Source organism: Nansenia antarctica, assembly GCF_963989245.1.
Source record: "Nansenia antarctica genome assembly, chromosome: 12".
In the NCBI taxonomy this organism is placed as follows: Eukaryota; Metazoa; Chordata; class Actinopteri; order Argentiniformes; family Microstomatidae; genus Nansenia; species Nansenia antarctica.
The window spans coordinates 14196413-14211165 of NC_137682.1; the positions used below are offsets into that span (position 1 = coordinate 14196413).

The 14753-nt window shown below is 43.9% G+C and overlaps 1 protein-coding gene and 1 pseudogene across 2 annotated transcripts; one reads left to right on the forward strand and one right to left on the reverse strand.

Annotated features, from left to right (window-relative positions):
• The first annotated feature begins 307 nt into the window (after positions 1–307).
• Positions 308–8302, forward strand: LOC308168883 (arf-GAP with Rho-GAP domain, ANK repeat and PH domain-containing protein 1-like; annotated as a pseudogene). Its single transcript has 11 exons — positions 308–358; positions 3149–3334; positions 3504–3678; positions 3798–3923; positions 4039–4174; positions 4342–4444; positions 4709–4903; positions 6991–7200; positions 7362–7566; positions 7891–7996; positions 8143–8302. The product of its transcript is annotated as an arf-GAP with Rho-GAP domain, ANK repeat and PH domain-containing protein 1-like (transcript).
• A 2559-nt stretch (positions 8303–10861) lies between these two features.
• LOC308168884 (DNA excision repair protein ERCC-6-like) lies at positions 10862–13330 on the reverse strand (the record flags this gene model as incomplete). Its single annotated transcript, XM_080543526.1, has 1 exon — positions 10862–13330. The coding sequence occupies exon 1, from the start codon at positions 13193–13195 to the stop codon at positions 10862–10864; it is 2334 nt and encodes a 777-aa protein (XP_080399652.1). The 5' UTR covers positions 13196–13330.
• Positions 13331–14753: the final 1423 nt, after the last annotated feature.

A 14753-nucleotide genomic window follows, 5' to 3' on the forward strand; every position in this document is an offset into this window, starting at 1 on the left:
TGGCACATTACAAAGCTTCCAATCTCCAGCGCCATTTCAGCACAACGCATGCTAACATTGACCAGGAGTTTCCAAAAGACACCGAACTTCGCAATGGTAAATTAAACAGCTTGAAAAGCCAGACACAAACACAGACCAAGTTGTTCCAAATATTGGTTAAGCAATCAGAGACAGTGACACTTGCGTCCTATCAAGTGGCCTGGAACATTGCACGTGCTAAAAAGCCATACAATGAAATAGAGTTTATTAAGAAATGCATCACTGATGTGATGGAAATATATTTTCTCCAAATGAAACACTGAAAAAGATGGCCTCAGACATCCAACTGTCACGCCACACCAAGGGACACCAAGGGACAGTGACTTTTGGGGACTTGTCAGCAGAGAGAAGTTTCCTCTTCTCACTGCATGTGCACTAAGAGTGAGTGCCTACTTTGGATCCACGTATCTCTGTGAAATGTCATTTTCACAGATGAAAATAATCAAATCAAAGTACAGGAGCCGCCTTACTGACAGACACCTCACAGACTGTCTCAGACTGGCAGTCAGTAGCTATGAGCCAAACTACAAAGCACTTGTAGACAGTATCCAGTCACAACCATCACACTGACTTGAGTGAGTAACATGACTGTTTCGATGTGAAAAGTAATGCTGCATAAGATGACTGCACTTAGCACTGACTGAGACACAAGTACACATTACAGTTCTACTTTATAAAATGCTAATTGTAAATATGTTTGTCAATGTTAATAATATGAGAAAGTACACATTAGTTTTACTTTTGTTTTGATGTGAAAAGTGATGCTGCATAAGATGACTGCACTTAGCACTGACTGAGAAAGTACACATTACAGTTCTACTTTATAAAATGCTAATTGTAAATATGTTTGTCAATGTTAATAAGTAAGAATAATAATTAAGTCAGTCAAGTGTCAAAATGTCAAGAATCGCAATTTGTTAACGTTGGCTAATGTTACTATGAACAAAATGATTTTATCATACATTCCTCCATTCCATGCCTTTATTTTTTTGTGTTGTAATGAAATGACATAATCAAACTTTGAATTGAATTTCAGTTATGTACAATTCTTAAAGCAAGACAGCTGCCTGATATGCTTGATACAGTCTTTTTTGTTGTTGTTGTTGTTGTTGTTGTTGTTGTTGCATCAATTTTAATGTTGGACCAATGCATTGCATCTAATTAAAATACAGGCAAATAAACGTCATTAAGTTTAAAGTACTATCTTGGCTGTCTTTTTCTCTCAACGCTTCAATAGGTAGATCTTGCCTTCACCAAGGCCGAGGTCAGGGATCTTGGGCTTAAAAAGGTTGGTGACCACTGATCTACACCATTCAAAGGGTTTTGGATTCCCTGTCCTCTCCCCTATCCGGACACGTTTGAATTGTTATCCTAACCCACGGTAAACCGAAGTTCTAAAACGTTTTCAGCTGGAAGTTTTCTTTAAGTTCCCAGAATGTTCTAGGATAACGTTCTCTAAAAACATTTTAAAAATGTTTGGGCATAATGTTTTAACAGGGTTTTCAGTAAACATTTTAAGAAGGTTATAAGCAAACGTTTTTAGAATGGTTTTTAGAGCACGTTATCCCTAAAACATTCTGGGAACAAACAAAAAACTTAAGCTGAAAATGTTTTGAGAACATAAGGTGTAATGTTCTAGCAATATTGTCAACTCACATTTTAAGAAGGTTATTACCAAACATTTGTAGAATGTTTTTTGAGAACATTCTGGGAACTTCCCACTGAAAACGTTTTCAAGAACATTAGGGCATAATGTTCTAGCAATGTTGTCACAGCTCCGCCCCTGGCTCATCAGCCGTCTATCAGTGGTGCCAAGTGTGGCCGATTAAGACCGCGACTGGCTCCTACTTAAGCTCTGCTCCCTGCCTGATCCCTGCCTGCCTGTACTATCCCTCCTGCCTGACCCCCAGCCTGTCTACCGACCACTCCGCCTGCCTGACCCCCAGCCTGTCTTCCGACCACTCCGCCTGCCTGACCCCTGCCTGTCTGCCGACCACTCCGCCTGCCTGACCCCCAGCCTGTCTACCGACCACTCCGCCTGCCTGACCCCCTGCCTGTCTGACTACCTGCCTACCTGCCTGACCCCCTGCCTGTCTGACTACCTGCCTACCTGCCTGACCCCCTGCCTGTCTGACTACCTATCTACCTCCAGCCTGCTCCTCCTGACACCCCTACCCTACAATAAATCATTATTATTGTTGTACTACCTGCTCTCCGTTGTCTGCTTCTGGGTTCCGCCCTCTAGTCGTGACAAATGTTGTCACTTAACATTTTAAGGTTATCACACAACATTTAAAAAATGTTTTTAGAAAACGTTATCCAAGAACATTCTGGGAACTTAAAGAAAACTTCCCGCTGAAAACATTTTCAAGAACATTAGGGCATAATGTTCTAGCAATGTTGTCACTTAACATTTTAAGAAGGTTATCACACAACATTTTAAAAATGTTTTTAGAGAACGTTATCCTAGAACATTCTGGGAACTTAAAGAAAACTTCCCGCTGAAAACATTACGAGAACGTTCTAGGTAACATTCTTTGAACATTTTTAGAAAAAAATTTGCTAGCTGGGTGGACTGTGGAACAGTCTATGTTAACCATAGGCACAGTACCTCGGCATAATAGCTTTTTCTTTGTTATGCTTGTTGTAAAGAAAAGGTCTATAATGCATTGAAATGACATTAAACTAAGATAATAAGATGGTTATCGTAATTTTTCGGAAAGAAATTATAGAAAAAGTTAATGACATTTGTGGCTGTCTTCCACATTGCCTAGAGCAAAATCTGATTTCTGGAGATGGTTCTCAATGCATCCTGGGAGCGAGGGTTATGGCTCCGAACAAATGAATACAAAATAAAATAAAATAAAAAATCTCCAAATGAAGCCGGGGATAGCCCTCCCCCTTCCTCCTAGCCCTTGATCAAATATGAATTGGGACACCCCTACCCTAAATATCATTATATATATGTATATATATATATTATATTACCCTAATATCATTATGATATCTTATTTGTATTGTATTTCATGTTATTATACAATAACCACTCATGTGTAATGAAATATTTTATCTCTCATGTCAAGTTTCTGATGTCACCCCGGTTCGACAGGTATTCTTGTTGCTAGGTAACGGCCGGGTGAACTTGTTCTGGGTAGCCAACATGCCACCAAGTGAAGCCTTGTGCCCATCAAGTGACAGTGAGGTGCGCCAGCGCTTTATCACTGCCAAGTATTGCCAGAGGAAATACCGCCGCTACCATGCTCTGTTTGGCCACACGGAGGAAACCCTCAACAAAGTGGGATTTTCTGAAAACTACTTTTATTGATTTTCACACTTCATCTCTTACTCTCCTAGGACTTTTCTATGCCCACTCTCACTTTCTGTCATTGTCTCTCTCTCTCTCTGTCTCTTTTTTTTCTGTCATTCTCCCTCTCTCTCACTTTTTGTCATTCTCTCTCTCTCAGGCTCTGTGCAGTAGTGTTCAGACAGATGACGTGCTGGAGACTCTGTCGTTGGTGTTCTGTGGAGCAGACGTGAACTGTTCCACAAGTGACCCAGAGTTGTCCAGCCCTATGTCCATAGCCCTACACCATGGACAGAGACTACAGGTGGAGTTCCTCAGTCACAACCAAAACACAGGTTGGAGGCCCATAATATCAGCGTTTCACTGTTCCATCAATCATACCATTATGTGGATATATGTTTCTCACTGTTCATCAGAAGTGACTTCACCTGGTCCATGCATTTCCACTCCACAGAGCTCCCAGAGTCAAAGGCTGGAGAACACCCACTCCCAGAGCCTGCTCTCCACATCTCCCACACGGGTTATCTGCACAAGACCCCCTCCTCAACAAGAGCAATCACAGAGGGAAAAGCGAAAGGAGGTGGGACATCCATTTTTCTCTACCTGAATGTGAAATAATGACCACTGTGAATAATTCCTTTTGGTGAAGAAGTCAGTGAACTATCAAATGAATTCTATCATTTTGGACCTTGTAGAGTTCAGCCGGCGGTGGTGCACTCTGAAGCAAGGCCACTTCAGCTACTATGAGAGTGAGAAGAGCTCCAGGCAGAGTGGAGGGATGAAGATGAGTAATGTTCTGTGCCTGGTGGTCAACCCCCCAGGGACACATGGGTAAAACATCCACCCTTCATTGCCAGTCGTGGTCAAGTGCACATCCAGAGTTTGGACGGCAATTAAGCTCTATTAGTGCAGACTTGAGAATTGTGTTCATATATTTTCCCCTTTGTTTCCCTATAACCATACACACCAACATGATGTCTGTTCCTCTCCTGAGTCAGTTATGCGAATTCCTTTGAGATGCACCATGACTCTGGAAGGGTCTATCTGTTTGGAGCAGACTCCCAAAATACAGTGAGCGAATGGACAAAGTCCATCGCTACGGTAATCCCTAATGATTACAGGGTGTTTTCGTAATGGTAGAATGTACTCTACCCTACAATAAAGTGCAGGACATTATGCATGTGAGATTTGACATACTACACTTCATTTCATCCTATTGTACAAAGCATCGAGATTATCATAGAGTTCAAGGATGCTAATGATAGATATGTAACCTGTAGTTTTATTAGATGAGCATACAGTATAGCTCAGTACCCTCCTGACCCAGAACAGTAAGGAGTCCTGTCTGGTCTTGTTATGTGTCAGGCCCGGGTTCCGCCTGTGGCGGAGGAGCTGGTGTGCTGGTCCTTCGAGCGGGTGGGTGCCTGCGTTACACTGAGGGGCCGGGCTTGCACTGCCCCCGCCTGGGCTGGTTTGCCCTGGGGGGCTCCAGGCTCCTCCTCTTCCTCCATGGTGCAGAAAGTGTGGAGAACATCGACCTGCGCAAACTACAGGAGCTGTGTGAGTCCAAACATCACAGCGGAGACATGTGGCGGTCCGGAGGTGTGAGGATGTTAATAATAATAATAATTTATTAAATTTATATAGCGCTTTTCCGAGGCTCAAAGACGCTGACAATATAGGATACACATGGGGAAACACAAAAACAACAAGTAACAACAACAAGTAACATGGAACACAGAGTCAGCGAACGGGGAGGGGGGGGGGGGGTGGTGTAGAGTCCGGTGTTGATGTTGCTGGGAGCCTCAATGGATGTGGCGGCGGCAGCGGAGAATGCCTGCCTTGGTGGCAGCAGCAGCAGTGAGGCGATGGTTGTGGTTCAGTGAGTGTAGGTGAGACGAGAGAAGGGCAGGGGGAGGTGGGGGGCGGGTGAGATGGCCGGGAGTCCAGGGCAAAACGACAGGCAGTGAACCAGAGCGACAGCGCGGTGCCGCCGTTGCCGTTGTCATCAGTATTGCCAGCCTGGGACCGAACCCGCGCGGCCGGCCAGCCTAGCCGTGCCATGCCAGCGACCAAATCGCGCAGCAGTGAGTGAAGGCTGGGAAGGACCGACACTCACCTGCGGAGATGGCAACCCCCGAACCGGGGAGGGAGCGGTGGCTACCTCCCGGGACGAGGGTAGTAGCATAGCACGGCCAGGCCAGCGATGTCTGAGAGCGGCGCGCAGCGGGTCGGTCGGCAACACAGAGCCGGGGGACAGGAACGATGAGGCGGTGAGTACTGCAGTCCGGTAGTGAAGGCGGTGAGTACTGCAGTCCGGTAGTGAAGGCGGTGAGTACTGCAGTCCGGTAGTGATGGCGGGGGGGAAGGCAGCGGAGGTCGGCGGGACAGGATACAAAAAGACAGGATACAAAAAGACAGGACCGGGAAACAGAAGCGGCAGTCACAACGCGGACGCCAGCGTGCTCTGAACCCGGAAAAACAACTACGGCAGACGCAACAGGACAAAATGAATTGTTGGATTGGAGAGTTACATGGTGGACATGCTCATAAGATACACACCAGCTAGACCCCTACGGTCTAGTGGCACGGAACTTTTAATAGTGCCAGAGGCTAGGACAAAGAGATTTGGAGGATCAGCTTTTAGCATATATGCTCCTAGATTGTGGAACACCCTACCTGAGGGCCTGAGGTTGTCTAAAACTCAGGACATTTTTAAGCGTGACCTCAAAACCTACTTATTCAATGTCGCCTTTTGATACTAAGGGAGACATTGGACATTATAGAACTAGGATCACTAGGCCATTACACCATACTCGTGTTTTGAGATTTGTGTTGACAGGAAAATGGACCCGGGTGCTGATGAGGCACTGTAGAGCAGTACTGGAACCGGTACAAGGGTGTACCAGGACCACCATCAGGTTGTATTGCTGTCATCTTTATTGTCTTTATTGTGTTGTTGCATCATAACTGTGCTTAAGATTCTCTTTTGGCAGGACCTGTGACCATGCTGGATGCAGAACGATGCAAATATAACACTACATTTATGGACAGTGTGTACGCCGATAATATGCAAGGAATTTTTCCTGGATACATGGTGTACAGGTTTTTGCCCTTGCTTGCTTGCTTTGTGCCGGTGGTCCTTGGCCTCCCCTTGGGGACCGCTGGGTACTGGTAGGCAAACTGGCTAGTAGTCGCTCTATTGGTAGAGGGCTGCAAGGGAATTTTTCCTGGCTACATAGTGTACAGGTTTTTACTTTTGCCTGCTCGCGGCTCTGTCAGTATTGATTGATTGATTGACTGATTGACTGAACATTTTCATTGTGTGAAGCGCATTGAGTTGCATCTTGTAAGAAATGCGCTATACAAATAAAATTTGATTTGATTTGATTTGATTTGGATTAAGAATGACAGAGAGACTATGTCCTCAGTTGTCGCTGTGCACAACAGTATAATACATCAGTCAGGGGAGGCTGGTGGAGGTAGAAATCGGAGGACATTGTCATCAAACACGTATGATTTATACTTCCACCAACTTCACCTGACAACAGTACACCAGTGTGATACAGCCACTGTGGTTGACATGGCGGCCCAGATAGTGTGGTGATAGTGGTGGAACAGTGTGATGTGCTGTGGCCCTGTCTCAGGCGTGCAGCAGGAGGCTGGTGCTGTGGTGCTGGTGGACCAGGGCAGGAGTGTGCGTGTGGAGGGGGACAGGAGACCTGACTTCCCGGGCTGGCTCTCTGGCCTCCAGCAGGGCTCCGGAAGAGGAGACGGCCCTCTGAACCATCAGCAGCTCACTGACGCAGACGTCCCCGTCGTCATAGACCGCTGCCTGGGCCACATCACGCAGCATGGTGAGTGGACCTGTCACAGCGTGGCCCGGGATGGACGGGGAAAACACACGCTCCTAACTTTCTATGTGACTCCATCGGTTTTGTCTGTGTTCATGTTTTAGCGTTGTTGCTATTATTTATTTACATTTAGTTACGTGTTTGTCTTTTCCCCTCTTTTTCAGGTTTAATAAAGGAGGGCATCTATCGGAAGGCTGGTGTGAACTCCAGAGTGGCCGCCCTGCTGTCCTCTCTACGCCATGACGCCCGGAGAGTCCGGCTGAGGGAGGAGGAGCACCAGGTGGACGGCTGTGAAGAGGTTCCTCCGGGAAGTGAGTGGAGGCGTCTTCGATGGAGAGCAGGCCTCACTACCCTGGCTCCACACAACAGGTGAGCTTGGCTCAAGTCATTTCATCCTATTGCACAAAGCATCAAGATTATCATCGAGTTCAAGGATGCTAATGATAGATATGTAACCTGTAGTTTTATTAGATGAGCATACAGTATAGCTCAGTACCCTCCGGAGTCCTGTCTGGTCTTGTTATGTGTCAGGCCCTGGTTCCGCCTGTGGTGGAACTACCACATTCTAAACCCTGGGGGACCCACAATGACTACAGCACTGCATTAAACTAGACCTTCTGATGGCTTTGAGCCTCATGAATTAGGGTTGCGTGCCATAAAACATTTGGTTATTATTTGTTGTCTTTCTACCAGCTGTCAGTGAGAAGAGTGAGAGAGTTCCCCAGTACCAGGCCCTCCTCCAGAGTCTCCCTCCAGTCAACAGAGCCACTCTGGGAGCAGTCATCTACCACCTCTACTGGTGAGGCTGGTGGGCTCTTCTTTCCTCTCCTCTTTTTCTTTCTCCTCCACTCCTCCATATTCTTTCTGCACCTTTCTTCTTGAGTGGTAAAAGTGTTGAAACTGGGGAAGTCTCGTCTCTAATCGGCTAATCTGTTGTTCCAAAAGCGTCCAGTGTTTTGCAGAGGAGAATCCGATGAACACGCACAACCTGGCCATTGTGTTTGGTCCTGATGGCAGTGATAACAGTGCAGGACATGTAGTGGAGGACCTCATCGAACACTACCAGGTCATCTTCAATGTGAGTATGTCTCACACTGATAACTGATGAGCGGCTGTGGCTCAGGGGTCTGGGGTCTAATGATCGCAAGGTCGGCGGTTCGATCCCTGGCTGGCCACATGTCGAGGTGTCCATGGGCAAGACACTAAACCCCAAATTGCTCCCAATGAGCGGGCCAGATAGCGAACATCATAAACACAGATGGAGAAAGTTGATGGTAGCATTCTTTTCTCTGCATACATTACATTGTATATTGAGAATTATTAGTATCATTACATTTCTGGAGACAAAGCTGACACAAATAACAGATATTATCTGACGGTTAATTGACCAATTTCCCCTAGCTAGTCTCCATCCTTACCTCTCCACAGAAACAAGAACGTGCGAGGACCTTCCCCAGAAGGATGAATGACCGACAGTAACCTCCAACGGAGATGAGACAACCCGGAAACATCACGTCATATGGGTCCATCTCTCTCAGCCAATGGGTCTGAAGACCGAAGACCGTGCCCATTTGATGCTTCGTCGAGGGAGAACAAGTATCAATGCTTGTCAACCTCTCACGCAAGGTCACATTATGATTACTAATATTTTGGTCACGCTTTACATCAAGGTTACCTTGACTGTTGGTTGAAATAATATTAGTGGTGTGGCCGCGGCTGTTATATACGTTACCATTGTAAAGTGCAGACCAATCTATAAACCGTTGGTTTTTATAAAGGCAACTATTTTGTGTATTGACACGTTTAGTCTTCAATCACGCAAAGCACCAAGGGCGTTGAGGTCAGCTGGACATGAGGATTCATTTCGCTAGAGGCATCTGGGGCCATGCAGACAAATCGGTAATCTTCATTAATCAAATTACAAGATGAAAACGGTGCCTTGGGGAAGAGGTATGAAACCTTAGTGAATATGGGAAAGCAGTCCAGTGGAGGCTGGTGACTTCCAGAATTGAGGAGGCCAAAATTTTTTCCGCTTGCTCGCTTCACTCGCAATGGAATGTTCCCTGTTCTTCTTATCTGTCTTTGTTAAAAATTATTAATTTGTGTTTGGCGGTACTGAAGGGATTGGGACACTCTCAGGATGGTGGATGAAGCAGCTTTTATTGCCTGCACAATGGGTCATCAAATAAACAAAACAATTGGCATGAATCTCTGGTCCGCCTGCAGCAGCTATTGTCCCTTCTGCTCAGGCTCACAACATTCACCACAACATACTACATACAATCAATGACATGTCAAAAGCACTCAAACACTATGTCAATCAGACACACAACATACAATTCAGAACAATACTTCATCCATTTCTAATATTTATCCTGCAGAACAGCACTCATACGCGTGTGGCGGAAAAAGGTACTACACGGAGGCCAGGCCTCCTGTGCCCAACCATTTTCAGTGATTTGGCCAATCACATATTGCCATGAAAAAAATTGCATTACATTGACTTCTATGAGAAACCACTTTCCGACAGGAGGCCTGGCCTCCGTGTAGTACCTTTTTCCGCCACACGCGTGTATGAGTGCTGTTCTGCAGGATAAATATTAGAAATGGATGAAGTATTGTTCTGAATTGTATGTTGTGTGTCTGATAAAAAATAGAATTATTGCTTTTTTAAATCTCTCTCTCTTCTCTCAAATGATTGGGGAGGCCAGGCCTCCTCCACCTCTATGGAGGAGCCTCCACTGGAAAGCACTGATAGCTGATATACTGTATACTGAAAGTTTCTTTTTGAAGGCAATTGACATCAGAAGTGGTGATCCTGAAATTCAGCTTATGACAATACAACTATACCGGCAAGTCAGTAAATGAAGAGTTAAAATACCTTCTCTAAAATTGAGGACATCCCTTAGTCACTGCAGACTCTGAAATTGTTTGAAATGTACATGTTTATTTCATTACAGTGTGTTCTATCGAACTGTCTTTAATTTTTCACTTGTACTTTGATATCGTTGGAGTAATGTATATAATTTACAAATGCAATTAAATAGATTCTATAATCTGTATTTGGGTTTTCTATTTGAACATCACTTTTTGGTGTAAAAGTTCACATTTCTTACACATAATATAACAACAATTTTGTACAGTATAGTGTATGAACTGGTGGTGCAGATGGTCACTTGAATGGCGGAACTACAATGGCTCAGTATGACCAAAAGTAAATGCGCTAAACCTATTACCAATTACTGTTCGAGGCAGATGTTGCTGTAACGACCTCAATTAATCTCTTATTGTCAGACACTGGATGCCTCTGGAAAAGGTTGGTTTAGGTATATTTAAGAAAATAACATTTTGAAGTCTTACTGTCAATGCAAAATCGTTTATATTAGCATTCAATGCTGCAAGTGCGAACAGGTTAGTAATCCCATGAATTGATTGATTTCAACTTTTAATGCTGGCTATTTTACTGTTCATGAGTTTCCCACTTGAATGCTGTTATGGTTGTGGAGAAGATATACATGTGTTATTATGAATTATTCTATGCAAGGTTCTAATCTAGGGGATAGAGATGACAAGGAAGGCAATTTATGTAAGGAATTTGTTTATTTTATAATTAAAACAATGCAGTGACCCTGGGACAATGGCCTGAGGCCATCTGATGGGACTATCAGGGTAAGTGCCCCTCCGCCTCCGTCACAGATGGGGAATCACTGTTGAGGGGTTCAGCTTTTTGCAATGTGCAATCTCTGCCAGTAGTACACTGGTCCATTCTTTCATCAGAAGCAAGTTCAAGATCATTGGTAGATTCCTCCAGACTACTTTCTTCCTCCTCTCCTATATCAGATTCAGCAACATGCATAGACTCAAGTCCCTCTTCCTCACTCTCTTCAGCAGATTCAGCTCTAATCTTAGTAGGCCTTTCATCTGGATTTAAACTGTCATCCATCTGGAACCCAGAATTCCCCTCATGGATATCATCCTCCTCTGGAAACATATCAGTAGCACTGTCTTCTAACTGTAAATTGAAGTTGTCATTGTCAATACTTTCATCTACAGCTAGATCAATGAAGTTGTTACTGAGATTTTCATCATCCTCATCCTCATCACCCGACCCAGATTGAGTAAGATCCACCATATGCAACTCTGACTCGGCCTTCATCAGGTCCTCAGCTTTTTGCACCCTGTTCTGTATGTTTGCATCTTGATCCTCAGGGGCATCTTCATGGTTATCCACTTCTTTTGAGAACATGAGGTCATGATCAGAGATCCCAAATATCTCCATGGAGTGAAGGGTGGCAATGTGCTCATCCAACTGAGTATCTGTGCGCCTTTGTCTGGAGTGCAGTGACTGCAACTGCAACTGTGTTGATGAAGATCGCGTGTCCTGCAGTGTGAAAACTTCTTTCAACTCTTGTTTGGTGAAGTACCGGTATGGATTTTTCTCGTCCCCGGTGGTCTGTCTGATCAAGGAGTCTTTGAACACCTGCCGTCTGTATATCTTCTCCTCCAGTGTGCCACAAGTGATCAGTCTGTATATAATGACATTTTCAGTTTGTCCAATGCGATAGGCCCTGTCAACAGCCTGGGCGTTGATGGCTGGATTCCAACTGGGATCAAAAATAACAACTCTGTTTGCCGCTGTTAATGTGATGCCAACTCCTCCCACTTTAGGGGTCAGGAGAAACACAGAGTAGTACTTGCTGGTCTGGAAAAGTGAGATCCGTCTCTCTCTCTCCATGAGTTGAGTCTTGCCATCAATTCTTAGTACCTTGAAACGCTTGTTGACTAGAATCCGTTGGATGATGTCCAACATCTTCCTTGACTCTGAGAAGACAAGTGTGCGATGGCCTTCTTCCTGCAGCTTCTCCAACAGTGCAATAAGAAACAGAAGTTTCCCAGATTCTGACATAAGGGTTTCATCAGAAATGTTGTCTCCTGTTCCTTCTTCAAGGCCTAACTGAGCAACCGCCCTAGCAGGGAGAAGTCTTGGGTGGTCACACAATTCCTTTAAGATATTCAGTTCAGCTAACGGTGACTTGGTGGTCATCAGCAGCTCCTTGATGTGAACCAGTGATATGAACTGGTTGTAGATGTCCTCTTGAATTGGGCTCAAGTAAGTCCAGATGATTAGGTCGTTCTTCCTGGTAAGAGTTGGCATTATTGCACCACCATTATTTAGCGGTTGGTCTTTTTCACTGGCTTGCTTTTTGCTCTGCACTTCTGCCTTTGTCCTCCTCAGGAAGTATGGACTTATGATGGCCATGAGCTTCTCTGACATCATGAGTCCCAGTGCCTTCTCATCAGGGGTGGCATCCTTCTCCCTTGCACGGGTGATGGGATTTTCATACTTGGTTTTGAAGGTTTTAGATGTACCAAGGAGTGCCCCATGACAAGCAAAATCAAAAAGAGACCACATTTCTCTCAGGTTATTCTGTACAGGGGTGCCTGTAAGAAGTAGACGATTCCTGGCAGGTATCGCGTGAGCCCTTTTGGCAGTTTTAGTTGATGGGGATTTGATATTGTGTGCCTCGTCCAAGATGACATAATCCCATTCGAATTCTTTGCCGTCGTAAGATGCGAGAAGCTCCCAGTTATTGATCAGCATTTGGTATGAGGTTATGATGGCACCACCTCTCCTTTGGATCTTCTCCAAGCTCCTGTTGCGTTCTGATTTGCTACCATGGAACTCTTTAACTCTCATTCCAGGAGTCCATTTGGCAAATTCTTTGATCCAGTTCTTGATGAGGAGTGAGGTTGGCATGACAAGCAGAGTATGTTTCACCAATTCAGCATCATACATACCAGAGAGAAATGATATCACCTGAATTGTCTTCCCTAAGCCCATGTCATCGGCAAGGATTCCTCCATTCCGGCCATCTCTGTGGAGACCATACATGAAAGCAACTCCTTCTTTCTGATAATCATAGAGTTTGTCATAAAGTTCTTTGAGAAGCATAAGACCACTGTTGTTAACATCAACATGATCATCTGATTCTGCCATCTCTTTAATAGCCTCTTCAATTTTCTTGATCCTATTCTGATTTCTTTCATTTGGGTGGATGCCATGGGCCAATTTAAACAGTTCCAGCGATTTTGACAGGTTTCCTTTTCTGGCAGCATCTTTTCCATCCTGAATGTACCTTTAAAAGAAAAGAAAAGAAAAGAAAAGAAGGTTGAAAACATGTCAATGTCAATCTTTTCAGTAACAAAATGTAATTTAGGGGGTGAACCACAGAAAAAGTCATAAGACAATCTAATGAAATAAGAGTTTAATTTGCAGCAAAGTTGATATAGGGAGATCAATGGTGGACATGCTACTGCATGCTGGAATCTTCCCAAAAGTATATGAAAATATGCACTTACAAACAGTTATACAGTGTTACGTGTGTAAAGGAGTAATGTCAGCAAATTGTCACACTGTCTTTATCGAGGGCCGAAGAACATAACCTCCTATCTGCAAAAATGTTTAAAATCTTAAAATTAAAATTAAAATTAAAATAAAAATTAAATTAAATTAAAGAAACAAATTTAAAATCTTACAGAATTTTTCAGATAGGAGGTTATGTTCTTCGGCCCTCGTTATGCATGTTTGCTTCATTTGGAGATTTTTTATTTTATTTTATTTTTTATTCATTTGTTCGGAGCCATAACCCTCGCTCCCAGGATGCATTGAGAACCATCTCCAGAAATCAGATTTCGCTCTAGGCAATGTGGAAGACACAAATGTCATTAACTTTTTCTATAATTTCTTATTAATAAAGATTAGAAAAATTACGATAACCATCTTATTATCTTAGTTTAATGTCATTTCAATGCATTATAGACCTTTTCTTTACAACAAGCATAACAAAGAAAAAGCTATTATGCCGAGGTACTGTGCCTATGGTTAACATAGACTGTTCCACAGTCCAGCGCGCTCTGGTTTAGCAGTAGAGGACAATAATAGCAAAATTATTACCTGGGCACTTCCATTAGACTACCAAAGCAAGACTACCGGAGCACTCATATCTGCGAGTTTGTCAGAGGGTGACAGTCACCCTGTTCCTCTACATCAAACACGGAGATTGTATGAGCGCCCGGCGTCCCAGTCCAATGGAAGCGTCAAGCACAGCCTTCCCATAGAAATACATCGGAGCGCAATTCACATTTCCAAGATGTACAATCCTGTTTATTTAGAAATAAATTATTACCTGTGGCATTTGACAGCGGATGATGGTAGACATATTTAATTGTTAGTAGTTAGTTTAAAGTTATCTATCTAACGTTAGGCTGATTTGTGCATGATAGGCACGCATTTTGGACCGTGGACAGCCAGCGTTCCTGTCACATCGGATTTCGAAACGCCATAAAAAAAAATCTGCGCTCCCTGTCTAACATTATATGTCTAACGTTACATGTTTTAAGGGTGATCTGTGCATGATAGTGCTGCATTTTGACATATTTCATGTCACATTACCCCCAGTTGAGCTGTATAGTGGCACTTATTAAAACAAAACAACCTTTATCTATCTAACGTTGCATATTTTAAGGCTGATTTGTGCATGATAGTCATGCATTTT